At 43.2% G+C, this 15965-nt stretch overlaps 1 protein-coding gene and 1 pseudogene across 1 annotated transcript in view; both read right to left on the reverse strand.

Moving 5' to 3' along the window:
• The window catches only part of MYO1D (myosin ID), a 328050-nt gene that overhangs the window by 59720 nt on the left and 252365 nt on the right, over positions 1-15965 (reverse strand). The window contains exons 17-18 of the mRNA XM_014590111.2: positions 8993-9216; positions 145-289 (exon numbers count right to left, since the gene is read on the reverse strand). Of these exons, the coding sequence (XP_014445597.1) occupies positions 145-289; positions 8993-9216 (369 nt within the window). The remainder of the gene's footprint in view (positions 1-144; positions 290-8992; positions 9217-15965) is intronic.
• Positions 11815-12097, reverse strand: LOC106735474 (selenoprotein K pseudogene; annotated as a pseudogene).

The raw sequence follows: 15965 nt of genomic DNA on the forward strand, positions 1-15965 counted from the left end.
CAATAAGATCTTTTAATTTGGTATGTCTCAAATTATTTAGTTTCTGAATGTGTTTTATTCTTTCTGCTAATTTTTGGTGGAAAATCCTTCTCTTTCTTGATTAGGGGAGCAGGAGCAATTTCTCCTTGGTTCTCTTAGACTTACCGAAGCAAGATAGTTGCCCTCCCAGGCTCTCTGGAGCCCAAGGTCAGCCCTTTGGCCCTTCAACATTTCCATGGCTGCAACCTTTGCCCTGACCTGGGGCAGGTCTGAAGCAGGAAGGCTCTTGATGAGCAGAGATGCTCTCCATCTACAAGTTAATAAAAAAACTGTATTAGACTTTAGAAACACAATTAGGACCAGCAGTTGGAGTAATGGCTGTGTCGCTGGACTCCCATGTAGTTGACCGTGGTCCGAGTCCCAGACCAGGTGGCTTAAACTCATGCCAGGCCTGTGTACGTGTGTGCCCAAAATCCCAAGAGGAGAATGGAGGAGAAGGGATTGTGGCGTGGCTATCCCCCCTGGGGGGTGATTTCTCGCTTTCCATCTCTGTCTCTCTCTGTCTTTCTGGAGAGCGCACATCCCCTATAGCAAAAACCTCTCCAAAAAATAAAGAGGAAACACAATCACATTCATTCTCAAAAACAACTGAAACTGCCATTAAGTAGAATGATGCCAAAGTGCTTGCATATTATGCGCAAAACAGTAAAATGCCTCTGAGATATACATAGAACTTCCTAATAAAACACACATAGTTTTGTATGGATAGTTATTGTGTAAAACTTGCCTTGATGTGTGTTGTGAAAGCAAGCAGAACTTAGTGATCCAGTAACTCTCATAAGTTTTATATTTAGGGCACAGAAAATTTAGATTCATTATTCACTCATTCAACTCATATGTTCTAGCCACCTATTAATAACTCCAGGCATGGTCTGGGCACTGGAAGCACAATAATAAACCAACCAAACAAACGGACATCCTTGCTGTTAGGTGCCTGTATTCTGGAGAGAAGTGACAGACAATAAACATACAAAGAGCAGGGTATGATGGTGAATATTGCTAAGGAGGAAGACAAGACAAGGCAAGGGCGACAGAGAGTACAGCAGAAGAAAGGGGTAGGTAGGTGCTATTTATACAGTGTGGTTTGGAGAGTCACCACGGATACAGATGAGCAGGGCTCTACAGGAAGTGAAGGAGCCAGCCATATGAAGATCCGAGCTAGGGCGCTCCAGGAAGAAAACTCAGCAAGGGCAAAGGCTTGGGATGTGAGCTCACTTGATGTACTGGAGGAGCAGCCAGGGTCCTGTGAAGCAGAGGTGGCATGAGGAATGGGGAGAGTAATAGGAGGTCAGAGGGAGGGCCAAGGCCAGAGCCAGGAGGACTGCTACCTTTATTCTGTATGAGAAAAAAAGCCATTGGAAGGTGTGCATGAGGGAGGGATGTGACCGATGAATGCTTTAAAAGGATCACTGTGGCTGTGGGAGGCCGGAACTGGGATGACCTGTCAGGAGGCCACTTCTGTCACGCGCATGCTAGAGGACCAGGGAGGTGGTGGAGGGGGTGGAGATCAGTGTTGGTTCTGAAGGAAAAGCCAAAGGAGTGTGCTGATTAATTAGATGTGGGGGCCAGAGAGGATTTAAGGATGACTCCAAGGTTTTTTGGCTCAAGCTCTGAAAGCTTAGATCAAAAATAACCTATTCCAGATGGAGAAAAAGACATACAAGATCTCCTATACTCTTTTTTTGTTTTTTTTCTTTTTTTGGAGAGGTTTTTGCTATAGGGCACGTGTGCTCGCCAGAAAGACAGAGAGAGACAGAAAGATAGAAGGTGAGAAATCACCCCCCGGGGGAATGGCCATGTTCAATCCCTTCTTCTCTATTCTCCTCTCGGGATCTTGGCCACACACGCACACGTGCCTGGCATGAGTTTAAGCCACCGGGTCCAGGACTTGAACCGTGGTTGACTACATGGGACTCCAGCGACACAGCCATTATGCTAACTGCTGGTCCCAAGATCTCCTATGCTCTTAACTGCATCCTAACCCTATATAATGCTTAAGTCCTCTGTTCTGCCATAGGTGCTAGAAGCGAACAGCTCTTCCTTCTAATCAGATGAATAATGGAGGCCAGAGGTTCTCAAACTAGGTTCCTATGGAACACTAGAAAGGTGATTCAACTGAAATGGAAAGTTACATATGTAAAATCTTAGACAGAATTTTCCATCTAACAGTTTCCTGAGATGTATTCTGGTTTCAAGATTTTGACTGGAGACTAAGTGTTTGTATTTCTCTCTCAAATTCCCACTGAAAAACTTGAATGCATATAAAAAAATAAAGAAAAATCTATAATACTAGCAGGATATGGGAATGATGTCAATATGCTGGAAGGTGTAAAGACTTTCTGGATGATATGGAGCAGATGGGACCAGGTGGATGGAGAAGTGGCTCAGTGGGGAGACATTCACTCGGTGGAAGAAGAGCTCTTAGACATAAACGGGTTTCAGAGAACCCTTGCACCTGAAGCAGCAGGGGGCAGTAGTAAGGGCAGGAGGTGAAGGATTTCCAGGAAGGAGCGGCGCCAGTTCCCTGTGTGCCGGATGGCAGGCAATGGTGAGGCAGGACACTGGCCACAGCAGAGAGGGTCAGAGAGACAGTAGGCTGCCGAAACAACAGGCATGAAAACATAGATGCTCAGCCTAACAGCGAGAGCCTCTTCTCTACTTTCTTTTTTTTTTTTTTTTTTTTTTTTCTTTGCCGAAGGGTGCATGTGCTTGCCAGAGAGAGGGGACAGAGACAGAGATGGGTGGGGAGTGAGAGGGAGGGAGACGGAGGGAAAAAAGCACAATTCACTGGGGTATGATTATGCCTCAATCCCTCCTCCTCTATTTCTCCCTCCTGTCAGGATTTGGGACACACATATGCACATGCCCGGTGTGTTTTTCAAACCACTCGGGCAGAGATTCAAAAATAACATGGTCAGCCACGTGGGATTGAGCTCTTCTTCCCTACTTTCTGTGGACAACCAATGCTCCCGAGACAGACTGTTGCAGAATCATTCCAGAAGAGCCTAGAAGTATACCAGTTTGGAGTAGCTGGTACAGAAAGTCAGGGCACTGGTGACAGGAAGGTCCTGCAACACTAAATTAGGCAATGGCTCTAATTAGCCCCTGAGGTCCAAAGTCTGCTTACTGGTGAGAAGAAGTTCCCCGTATGGTCTGTTGGTCTGCATCCAACCTACATAAGTGGTCATTCTGTCCCTTCTTCACTGCCCACAGTGGCCCAGGACAAGGTCCACACCTGACTGAGGTCCATGGCACAGAGGCACCTGGATGACTTGGGACCTGACTTACACAACCATGGAGAGCTACCCACATTTCTCATCCTGATCAAGCAAATTGCCGCCATCACCAGCTGCAGCCGTAAAAATCACCAGCCTTAATGATAGGAAAAGAAGACAAAGTGGGGAACAAAGAAGGCTCAATTAGAGACCAGCAGATGGCATAATGGTTACGTCGCTGAACTTGCACGCACTCAACTGCAGTTCGAGTCCCAGCGGCTTAAAACTCACACAAGGTGTGTGTGCATTTGTGTGTGTGCATTTGCCTAAAATTCCAGCTAGTGACTAGATCAGGGTTTGGTAAACTATAGCCTATGTCAAATGTGGCCCACATTCTGTTTCTGGACTGCCCATAAGCTAAGACTAGCTTTTACATTTTTGTAATAAAACCAAACCAAAACAAAGAAGAATATATGACAGAGGCCATATGTAGCCCATTAAGCATAAAACGTTTACTATTGTGCCCTTTTAGAAAAAGTTTACTAACCCCTGGGATAGATTACCACAGCTGGCAAGACTCAGTGTGTGTGTGTGTGTGTGTGTGTGTGTGTGTGTGCGCGTGCGCATGTGTGTATCTGCATATGCGCGCAGACAACACACAGAACAGACACGCTATTTTCAAATGCCATGGAGTATGAGCTCTGGGAAAGCTGCCTAACCAGTGCCTAACACAAGCTCTCGACCAGTGCCTAACACAACAGGCATTTCGTAAATATTTGCTGAATGAATAAACTGGATTTTATACAAATTAATCAGTTCTAGGCTACAACTGAAACTGCAAAATATAGAAAGATGACTGTTTGAGACGTAGCATAACTGCATCAAACTCAGAACGAATCTTCTGCAGCCGTGAAAAATATTTGGTAGATTTTTATTGTTATGGACAGGACTCTAAGACTTACTAAGTAAAGTCACATAGCTATACATATAATCCTGCTTGCATAAAAATGAGAGGGAAAAATAAAGCCCAAATGATGTGGACTGTGTATGCATGCACACTTGGTATGAACAAGCGTTTCTGTGGTGTTTACTTCGTGTCAGGTGCCATGTCAAATGCTTTATCCATATTTACTCATAATCCTCTCTGCCACAGGAGGCAGGTCCTTTGACAGAGAAGGAAACTGCGGCCCTAGGAGGTTAACTGGTTTTGCCGAAGTCAGTGGAAAAGGTGGAATATGAACCCAGCCTCCAGGTCTGTTTTCTTAATCACTGCAATATGATTTGGTCCTGAAGTATACATCAGTGGTTTTACATTCAGTTTATCAATTAATTAATTATGATGTACCATGATACCAGATGACTACATTTTAGAACTACGAGCTTAGCTTGTATGCCTAAACAGCTGTATCTCAGGCAGAGCTGCACAGGTATGATGTCCACTGACAACACATGAAGGACATATGGGTACCTAGAAACTCAGATTCAGGGTAGGTAATAAAAAAGTGAAGTCTGGGGACCAGCAGTTAGCATAATGGCTATGTTGCTGGACTCCCATGTAGTCGACCGCGGTTCGAGTCCCGGACCTGGTGGCTTAAAACTCACGCCGGGTGTGTGTGCGTGCATGCTCAAGATCCCAAGAGGAGAATGGAGGGGAAGGGATTGTGGCATGGCCATCCCCCCTGGTTTCTTGCTTTCTGTCTCTCTGTCTCTCTGTCTGTCTGGCGAGTGCATGTGCCCTATGGCGAAAACCTCTCAAAAAAAAAAAGTGAAGTCTGCTGGAAAGGTACCAAATTTTACACGAACCTTTGTTTATAAAACAGTTTGCTCAAAAACAGTTGTTCCATCCTTCTCTGTGCTTTTAAACCATGTGGGAAACTTAAAAAGAACCTCTGCCTGGGTTCTACACCCCAGTTCCATTAAACGGACTGTGGAGGTGGGACCAAGGCATTGGTACATTTCATAAATCCTCGTGATTCTAAGGAACCGCAGGATCGAGAACCAGTGCTCTGAGAGGATTCACACACTTTCTACTTTGAATTACGTGTGATGATTTGAAGATAAAGCTTTTTTTTTTTTTTTGCTAATAGAAGGAAGTAGAGACGGAATGCTAGTAGCTTATTTTAAATATTGTGTGGGTCCAGAGATTGTAATATACTGCTGTCTGCCTCTACAGAACAAATAAATTGACAGTTCCATTGTTTTGAGAGGTAGACAGATGCCCTCTGGAAATGAATCCAGCAGTTGGTGTAATGGCTATGTTGCTGGACTCCCATGTAGTTGACTGTGGTTCGAGTCCTGGGCCTGGTGGCTTAAACTCATGGCTTAAACTCAGGCTAGGCGTGTGTGTGTGCATGCCCAAGATCCCAAGAGGAGGATGGAGGAGAAGGGATTGCAGCGTGCAGTGTGGCCATCCCTCCAGAGGGTGATTTCTCACTGTTTCTGTCTCTCTCTGTCTTTCTGAGGACCGCACGCACCCTATAGCAAAAAACTCTCCAAAAAAAAGAAGAGAAAACAAAATGAGATCTATAACTGAAGACACCAGGTAAAGATAAATGTCATAACAGAAAATCGCTGAGTCAATACCGTGGTCCTGGGTTTGTGATTTCATATATTAAGTGTGCTACCATAAATGGATGCAGCATGTATCTAAGAGTTCTTACCTATTAAAAATCGCCTGTAGGGCATCCTCGAAGCGACGAAGAACTTTAGGAGGAGTTGGCCACTTTACATGCTTCCCATAGTCTCTCATGGTCTTGACGCCATGGAAGCGCCTGGCCACCTCGTGGATGTACGACTTCACTTTGTAGCGTCGATAGTACCTGATTATGGTCAGAGCTGCTTTGGTCCTCTTGTACCGCCTGCGGGCCAGGGGGCCCCGCCACCCCTGGAGTAGCTGGTACAGAAAGTCAGGGCACTGGTGACAGGAAGGTCCTGCAACACTAAATTAGGCAATGGCTCTAATTAGCCCCTGAGGTCCAAAGTCTGCTTACTGGTGAGAAGAAGTTCCCCGTATGGTCTGTTGGTCTGCATCCAACCTACATAAGTGGTCATTCTGTCCCTTCTTCACTGCCCACAGTGGCCCAGGACAAGGTCCACACCTGACTGAGGTCCATGGCACAGAGGCACCTGGATGACTTGGGACCTGACTTACACAACCATGGAGAGCTACCCACATTTCTCATCCTGATCAAGCAAATTGCCGCCATCACCAGCTGCAGCCGTAAAAATCACCAGCCTTAATGATAGGAAAAGAAGACAAAGTGGGGAACAAAGAAGGCTCAATTAGAGACCAGCAGATGGCATAATGGTTACGTCGCTGAACTTGCACGCACTCAACTGCAGTTCGAGTCCCAGCGGCTTAAAACTCACACAAGGTGTGTGTGCATTTGTGTGTGTGCATTTGCCTAAAATTCCAGCTAGTGACTAGATCAGGGTTTGGTAAACTATAGCCTATGTCAAATGTGGCCCACATTCTGTTTCTGGACTGCCCATAAGCTAAGACTAGCTTTTACATTTTTGTAATAAAACCAAACCAAAACAAAGAAGAATATATGACAGAGGCCATATGTAGCCCATTAAGCATAAAACGTTTACTATTGTGCCCTTTTAGAAAAAGTTTACTAACCCCTGGGATAGATTACCACAGCTGGCAAGACTCAGTGTGTGTGTGTGTGTGTGTGTGTGTGTGTGTGTGCGCGTGCGCATGTGTGTATCTGCATATGCGCGCAGACAACACACAGAACAGACACGCTATTTTCAAATGCCATGGAGTATGAGCTCTGGGAAAGCTGCCTAACCAGTGCCTAACACAAGCTCTCGACCAGTGCCTAACACAACAGGCATTTCGTAAATATTTGCTGAATGAATAAACTGGATTTTATACAAATTAATCAGTTCTAGGCTACAACTGAAACTGCAAAATATAGAAAGATGACTGTTTGAGACGTAGCATAACTGCATCAAACTCAGAACGAATCTTCTGCAGCCGTGAAAAATATTTGGTAGATTTTTATTGTTATGGACAGGACTCTAAGACTTACTAAGTAAAGTCACATAGCTATACATATAATCCTGCTTGCATAAAAATGAGAGGGAAAAATAAAGCCCAAATGATGTGGACTGTGTATGCATGCACACTTGGTATGAACAAGCGTTTCTGTGGTGTTTACTTCGTGTCAGGTGCCATGTCAAATGCTTTATCCATATTTACTCATAATCCTCTCTGCCACAGGAGGCAGGTCCTTTGACAGAGAAGGAAACTGCGGCCCTAGGAGGTTAACTGGTTTTGCCGAAGTCAGTGGAAAAGGTGGAATATGAACCCAGCCTCCAGGTCTGTTTTCTTAATCACTGCAATATGATTTGGTCCTGAAGTATACATCAGTGGTTTTACATTCAGTTTATCAATTAATTAATTATGATGTACCATGATACCAGATGACTACATTTTAGAACTACGAGCTTAGCTTGTATGCCTAAACAGCTGTATCTCAGGCAGAGCTGCACAGGTATGATGTCCACTGACAACACATGAAGGACATATGGGTACCTAGAAACTCAGATTCAGGGTAGGTAATAAAAAAGTGAAGTCTGGGGACCAGCAGTTAGCATAATGGCTATGTTGCTGGACTCCCATGTAGTCGACCGCGGTTCGAGTCCCGGACCTGGTGGCTTAAAACTCACGCCGGGTGTGTGTGCGTGCATGCTCAAGATCCCAAGAGGAGAATGGAGGGGAAGGGATTGTGGCATGGCCATCCCCCCTGGTTTCTTGCTTTCTGTCTCTCTGTCTCTCTGTCTGTCTGGCGAGTGCATGTGCCCTATGGCGAAAACCTCTCAAAAAAAAAAAGTGAAGTCTGCTGGAAAGGTACCAAATTTTACACGAACCTTTGTTTATAAAACAGTTTGCTCAAAAACAGTTGTTCCATCCTTCTCTGTGCTTTTAAACCATGTGGGAAACTTAAAAAGAACCTCTGCCTGGGTTCTACACCCCAGTTCCATTAAACGGACTGTGGAGGTGGGACCAAGGCATTGGTACATTTCATAAATCCTCGTGATTCTAAGGAACCGCAGGATCGAGAACCAGTGCTCTGAGAGGATTCACACACTTTCTACTTTGAATTACGTGTGATGATTTGAAGATAAAGCTTTTTTTTTTTTTTTGCTAATAGAAGGAAGTAGAGACGGAATGCTAGTAGCTTATTTTAAATATTGTGTGGGTCCAGAGATTGTAATATACTGCTGTCTGCCTCTACAGAACAAATAAATTGACAGTTCCATTGTTTTGAGAGGTAGACAGATGCCCTCTGGAAATGAATCCAGCAGTTGGTGTAATGGCTATGTTGCTGGACTCCCATGTAGTTGACTGTGGTTCGAGTCCTGGGCCTGGTGGCTTAAACTCATGGCTTAAACTCAGGCTAGGCGTGTGTGTGTGCATGCCCAAGATCCCAAGAGGAGGATGGAGGAGAAGGGATTGCAGCGTGCAGTGTGGCCATCCCTCCAGAGGGTGATTTCTCACTGTTTCTGTCTCTCTCTGTCTTTCTGAGGACCGCACGCACCCTATAGCAAAAAACTCTCCAAAAAAAAGAAGAGAAAACAAAATGAGATCTATAACTGAAGACACCAGGTAAAGATAAATGTCATAACAGAAAATCGCTGAGTCAATACCGTGGTCCTGGGTTTGTGATTTCATATATTAAGTGTGCTACCATAAATGGATGCAGCATGTATCTAAGAGTTCTTACCTATTAAAAATCGCCTGTAGGGCATCCTCGAAGCGACGAAGAACTTTAGGAGGAGTTGGCCACTTTACATGCTTCCCATAGTCTCTCATGGTCTTGACGCCATGGAAGCGCCTGGCCACCTCGTGGATGTACGACTTCACTTTGTAGCGTCGATAGTACCTGATTATGGTCAGAGCTGCTTTGGTCCTCTTGTACCGCCTGCGGGCCAGGGTGCCCCGCCACACCTTCACAAGAGAGACAGAGAAAGGAAGATGTTGCTGGCTGGCTAAGTAGCACATGACTGCGACATTACATAAGTTTCTCTACTTACAAACTCAACAGGGGACTTGCAAGTGTGTACAAAATCAGCTTAAGTCAAAGCAAGTCAATTCTCCTGGCCACCAACAGATGGAGCTAGGAGTCACGTCGGTGACTTGTAGATTCGTTCATCTACACTAGAACCTGTGCTGAGTTTGAAGCAAGAGCCCTATTTTAATTCTCTTATCATGAAAAGAAAAAAGTCAAAATGCAAATATCTTTGGATAAATACTTTAGGAATGTGAAGGGAAGCAAAATGAGTTAGAACCAAATACTATATGCATCTATAGTTCTCTTGGAAAACCTAGCTCACGGAGCGCACATACTGGCCACTAGAGTAACATCACTGGACTTAAAGACTGATTTATACACAGCCTCCGGACCTCCTCTCCCCAGGTGCTATGTAAATTTCCAAGAATTTAGATGTATTTCCCAGGAAAGGGTAAAGCGGATTACTAATATCATATCATTTTTGTTAAGTCTGTCCATGCTCAGAAATCAGACAACACATACATGTCTCGATGTCAACATCATTCAAGCCTGGGAAGTCAGAAATACGTATTTTTCAGGATCCTTTATCCAGGTGCCCATATTTTTCAACTTCTCAAACAAAAACAAATTTGGTGTAACCTTCGGTTCACCACTGGCTCTCCCCTATAGATCCTCTCTACCACAAAATTCACTCTTTCTTCCACGGTATTTCCAGTGCGAATCCCTTTCTTTTCCTCTGTTACTGGAATCTTCACAACCAGAAATGGCTCTAATTACTTTCTTCAAGAAACTCCTGGTAACACATCCACATCATGGCCCAGTGTGTATTTAATGCTGCTGCTTAAATAACTGTTCCCATTCCTAGGTTGATGGTATCACTTCCCTCCTGAGTCACTGGCCTTGCAGGGCCAAGATGTTCAGTCTCTAGTTCAGAGCCCGCGGTGTGCATTCTCCAGACTCCCTAAGGCTTCCTTTACATTTTCTTAAGCCCCCATCTGTGTCCACCAAATAACCTGAGCCTTGCCTCTCTTACTCAGTTCTTTTGGGTTTGTCTTCATGTAGACTCTTAAACTTGTATCACAGGCTTGCAATATTTTCCCTTTCATCCTGCTACACAATAAAAATAGACTTTTTTGCACCCTATATGTGAGGAGGTCACTAAGGGATCCCAAAGGGTCATGAAAAATCATAACATATTACATACAGGAAACATGACATGGATAATTTATGATGAGAATCTAGAGTTTACATAGCAACAGAATATTTAAAGACAACGAGGCAATGAAAACTACCATGTCATCTCATGTGGCATCAGGACAGCAACCCCTTTAGTTAAAATGGTTCTTTTCCTTGTAGCTGAATCCCTGTACAGATGGCTTTGTTACGCCCCCAGTCAAGAGCTAAAATAAAGGTCCCTTCTTTAGTATCTTGAAAAACCGAAAGAATACAATTAGAGGGTGGAAGTATGTGATTCAATTTCTTAGGCAAAGCACTTTTAAAGTTTCATACTGTTTGCTGCCATTTATTTATTTATTTATTTATTTATTTTTTAAGGAGATGGCAATTCAGACCCCCTGGAGCCACATCTATGTAGAAAATAAAACTTTAATTTTAAAGAAGTGCTATTATAGAGCTTCTTATGAAAATATTTTTGGTTATAAAATCTTTTCACATCTTAGTAAGTTGAAAAGAAAATGATGTAAGTGCTTTTTGAAAGCTGGTTTTTTAACATCCCTTAAACTTTTATCTGTGTTGTTGGTTTACTGAGGTTTTATATGGTTGAAAAAATAAGATGATACAAAAATGCTTATAATAAATGACAGAAGCCCTTCTCCCTAGGCTAAATCCAACTCTCTACTTTGCAGTCCGTGACACATAAACTATTTTAGCTAATTCTTCTGATATTTACCGTCATGTTAATAAATAATATATACTTTTTTTTTCTTGGTGGATCCTTCTAGACACAATCCAAATTACAGAAGTGGGCGATTTAGATCTCTGACCATCATTCTTACTTCTTCTCTATCATCCCAATAATAGTTACATCAAAACTTTGAAGTTGATAATGTTTATATTATTACATATATTATACTAACCGTATTGCATATTGAATACTTTACCTAATAAACAATTATATTCCATTACATTATGCAGTAATTATAAATTTGGATCATCTCTAAGGTAAGAAGACTATTCCTTTATCAAATAAATTTGTTTTTCCCTGTAGGAAGTAATGGTATTGTTTCATTTTTATTATTTTTTTTACTTATTAAAATGATACCAATACTTTAATCAACTATACAAAAAAGATAATGAGACAAATGTGCATTTATAGAACTGCGTATCGATCAGGCCAGATCCCTGCGGAGGGAATTCCTGGCATAACCTCATTCATCTGTGAGGACACAGAGCAGTCCTTGTTCAGACGGGCACAGTCATCTAGCTTGTCTGGCGTGGTCAGACCTCTCCTTCCTGACGGCTTCCTCCTGCTTATGGATGTGCACGTCCAGTCGTCTGCTTCTTAGAGCAGATGTTCACCTTCCTCCTCCACCAGCCCTTGGAGGAGGACTGGGGCCACGCAGATGATTGATTCGACCCATTCTTCAGGGAGGTTTCCGAGGGGCCCTCTTCCGTCATCATATCTGGAATCAGATGAGTTTCTATGGCCTCTTCTCTCTTTCACATCTTGCTGAAGCAGAGTTTTGAAAAACAAAACTACAAACTCGGCTATTCCCCAGAAGAAATCTGTTATCAAAGATAACCTCCATGGGGACTGACTCCACTGTCCAATACTTGTCCATTCAAGATGTGAACCATCACGCCTCCCATTCCCCACATCGGAGCGACTGACGAGCTCGGGCCTCCTCGGCGCCCTATTTCTATCATTTTTTAACTTGCAGATTACTGATCTCAGGTTCTTCCTTTATTTATTGATCAATTGTGACTTCTGGTTTACTATTATCACTGTATATCTTTTTTTTAAAGGAACATTTTATTTAACTTTATTTATTTATTTTAATTTGAGCAGAGAGGGATAGAGTGAGAGAGAGAGAGGGACATAGAGGAGGCCAGCATGGCTGGAATGAGGCAGGGAGAAACCAGCGGGAGATGAGGTGGGGAGGTAACGGTGCCAGATCACCTGGGGCCGCCTGCATTGGAGGGGACTAGCTTTTACTCTAGGGGAAATGGAGAGCTGCTGCAGAGTTTGAGCAGAGAAGTGACATCACCTGACTTCAGTCTTGAAAGAATCAGCATTGCTATTGAGGGTCGCTCAAGAGAAACCAAACCCCTGTACAAAAAAGTATTGACTCCCCAGCTCCATCCACCTGAAACATGCCAGGCATATACACTAGTCAGTGCCTGAGGTCTGATGGCCTGGAGGACTAGAACAAGGGGGTGCTGAATAACCAGACCCTGTAAAGGGTGTTCCTCTCTCTTTCTCTCTCATACACATGCACACACATTCTCTATCATGAATAAAGAAAAAAAATTTTTTTTAAAAGATGTACCAGGAAACTAGAGGTGATGTGATAGCTAAGGCAATAGACTCCCACATCCAACCGTGGTTCCAGTCCTGGACCCAGGGGCTTGAAAAACACACTGGGTGCATGTGCGTACATGCCCAAACTGCCAAGAGAACAGAGGAGAAGGGACTGCAGCATGGCCATCCACCCTGTGGTGTGATTTCTCACTTTCCCTCTCTGTCTTTCACTGTCTCTCTCCTGTGAGCTCCACCTGTGCCAAAAGCCGGCCATGGTGGAGCTTTTTCTTGGTTGGATGTTAATAATTATTGCTAGCAAATGCTTTCCCATGCCTTACCCACTTATTGATACATAAGAGGCAGGAAAGATGGTAACTCCTGCTGACTCTTCCTGCCTGAGGAAAGAAGTCTTTCTGATGAAAGAAACAGGCCCCAGTGGAGCTGGGTATTCTAAGCTTTCCTTCTGGCATACCTGCATACAGAATGCCAATACCTTCAAAAGCAGTGAGACTTTCCAAAATCTCACTGTACTTCTGCATGTTCCATTCTTCTCTTTGAAGAATATGATGACTTTTTAGCACCTTCTTTCAATTTGTTCCAATTTTTCTCTTTATGGATGATTTTTCTCAAAGTGAACAGTATAAAGTTGAAAGCTTCTCTTGGCTTCAGGGCTGATGGCATGTTCTCTGGTATTTTTACATTTGATATTTGTTAATCTTACATAATTTTGGGGAAGAAATTCTGTGAACCTGCAGTTACAGCTTCAGTTTTACCAGAAGACCCTTAGGCTTTATGTATTTATTTTTTAACATCTGAGGAAAAGTAGTACTGAAAAACTGCAGAGCAAAATAACTATGAGAAAAAAAAGATGGCTTTTTTTCTTATAATCGAAGCACGTTTGGTTTAAAAAGATATGCACCCAAGATTGTGTGTCTGTGGGTGGGAACGATCATTAATTTTCCCACCAAGGGTCCACACGTTAAAATTTACAGTAGAAGATAGATTTTTCTACTTCCTCTTTTTGTTTAAAGCAGTTTAAACTGTTAGTTTTTCCAGAGGGATATGGAGCTCACCTTTGTAGAGGACTTTGTCTGATGATAGAGCGTCAAAGAGCAGAAAATTAAATGTAATATTTAATGAACTGCTTAACACTTACTTACCTAGGCCTGAGAGGTTCAATAAACAAGGGAAGCAGAAAGGCCACCAGTTAAAAGAGCAGCAGCATTAACAGTGGAACCAGCCAGACATTATTTGCTTTAGGACATGACGCAAGAGGAGAGCTGAAAGCTACAAGAGGCTTTCTGGGACCAGAGAACAACTGAGGCACAGACAGAAAATGCTGAGTGATACTGCACACCTCCCTGTGACTGAGGAGCCAGTTCCCAGCCCTCAATAGCAATGCTGATTCTTTCAAGACCTAGGTCAGATGAAGTCACTTCTCTGCTCAAACTCTGCAGCAGCACTCCATTTCCTCTGGAGTAAAAGCTACTGCCCTCCAACAGAGGTGGCCTCAGGTGACCTGGCACTGTTACCTCTCCACCTCATCTCCTGCTGGTTACTCCCTGGCTCATTCCCTGACCTACTCTTATCCTGCACTAGCCAGGCATGCTCCTGTCTCTGGGCGGCTGTGCCTGTGATGATCTCTATGGTATGGCTACCTTCTTCGTCCTCTCTGCACGGTCACTCCATTGTCTCCTCAATGAAACCAACTCGGATCATTCTACTGAAGGCTCAACTTGTCCTTGTCTCCTCCATCCTCCTGGTTTAATACCTTCCAATATAGCTCATAATTTACATATTGTGGTATTGTTTATGCCCTCCCACTCCTAGAGTTCAAGCTCTTCCAAGTCAGGTATCTTCAGTTCACTTGCTCATGGACATATTCCCACTGTCTAGAAAAATGCCAAGGATAGTATAGTCACTTGATTACATGTGTTGAATGAATGTTTTCAATGTCACTGTCCAAGCCTGAATCTTTTAGATTAGCTGCCATGCTGTCCATCTTCAATAGCTCACTCTTGTTCTTAGAATTTTCTTAGAAAAGTATGTTGTTCTTGATTTGTGACTGCAACATCTCATCTTTCTCTCTGAGTATATGAGTGATAGTTTATTTTTTTACACGGCTCCCTGTACTGTACCTGCTGCCTCTAAATTCTCTTTTCCTGTTTGTCTTGGTCTTAGCCTTTTGCATCAGAGGCCTTCCTCAAAGTCTTTGGATCCTTGGCTATTTGCTTATAGTGGAGGGTGAAAAGCCACTTGGAAGCTCTATGTATGTGCTTTATGAACGGTGGACTTCAGTACAGGGTGATTAAGTAGGGACTAACCACCTGTGGGACCATCAGAATCTTAAAATGTTTCTCTTTGCTGACAAAATCTGAGTGAAGATGAATGGGGGGTGGGGTGTTTTACTCTTTTTTTTTTAAAAAAATTACTTTATTTATTACTTTATTTATTTATTTATTTATTTAAATTTGACCAGAGAGGGACAGAGTGAGTGAGAGAGAGAGAGAGAGAAACTGAGAAAGCAAGTCACCAGGCTCAGGACTCGAACCGCAATCAGCCATGTGGGAGTCTGGGGCCCTTAACCACCACGCTACCTGCTGGCCCCAGGGTGTCTTACTCTTTGGTATTTATACTTTTATGTACTATCCTTAATTTCAGCTTTACTCCTCATTCCTACCTAAAGAAGTACCTGGTCCTCCCCACTCCTAAATCTTTCTATGCCATGTGGTTACATCAATGAGCTTGTCTGCCTTGTTCTCTGTAGACACTTAGATTTAAAACACTTTTCTCACCTGCTTGAGGGAGTAACCACCTGTTCACTTCAAAATTATGTCCTTGTCTATTGTTGTTTCCACTAAAGCTCTATTTGTTCTGTGGGTTTATCCAATCTGTATTCCAATTCTTATTACTATTCTTTTAGGGGTGTTGAAAGTGGATATAAACAGCATGGCTGTGAAGTCTAGCCAGATGTTCTATAATGCCATCTCAATGCTACCATTTTTTCTCCTGGTGCATACCTCCTCAGTGGTCAGGCATTTCAAAGCAAGACTAGACAGTCATTAAAGTACAAAATACACTTTGCAAAAGATGTAGGATTCTAGGTTACATTCCAATAAGAAGTAGGTCAATGACGTATCTTTGGTTTAGTCTCAGAATGAATCATAGGTCAATTTTACTTTCTCCATGCCCCCCCCCCCCCCC

This window comes from Tupaia chinensis, unplaced genomic scaffold (genome assembly GCF_000334495.1).
Source record: "Tupaia chinensis unplaced genomic scaffold, TupChi_1.0 Scaffold000407_1, whole genome shotgun sequence".
Lineage (NCBI taxonomy): Eukaryota > Metazoa > Chordata > Mammalia > Scandentia > Tupaiidae > Tupaia > Tupaia belangeri.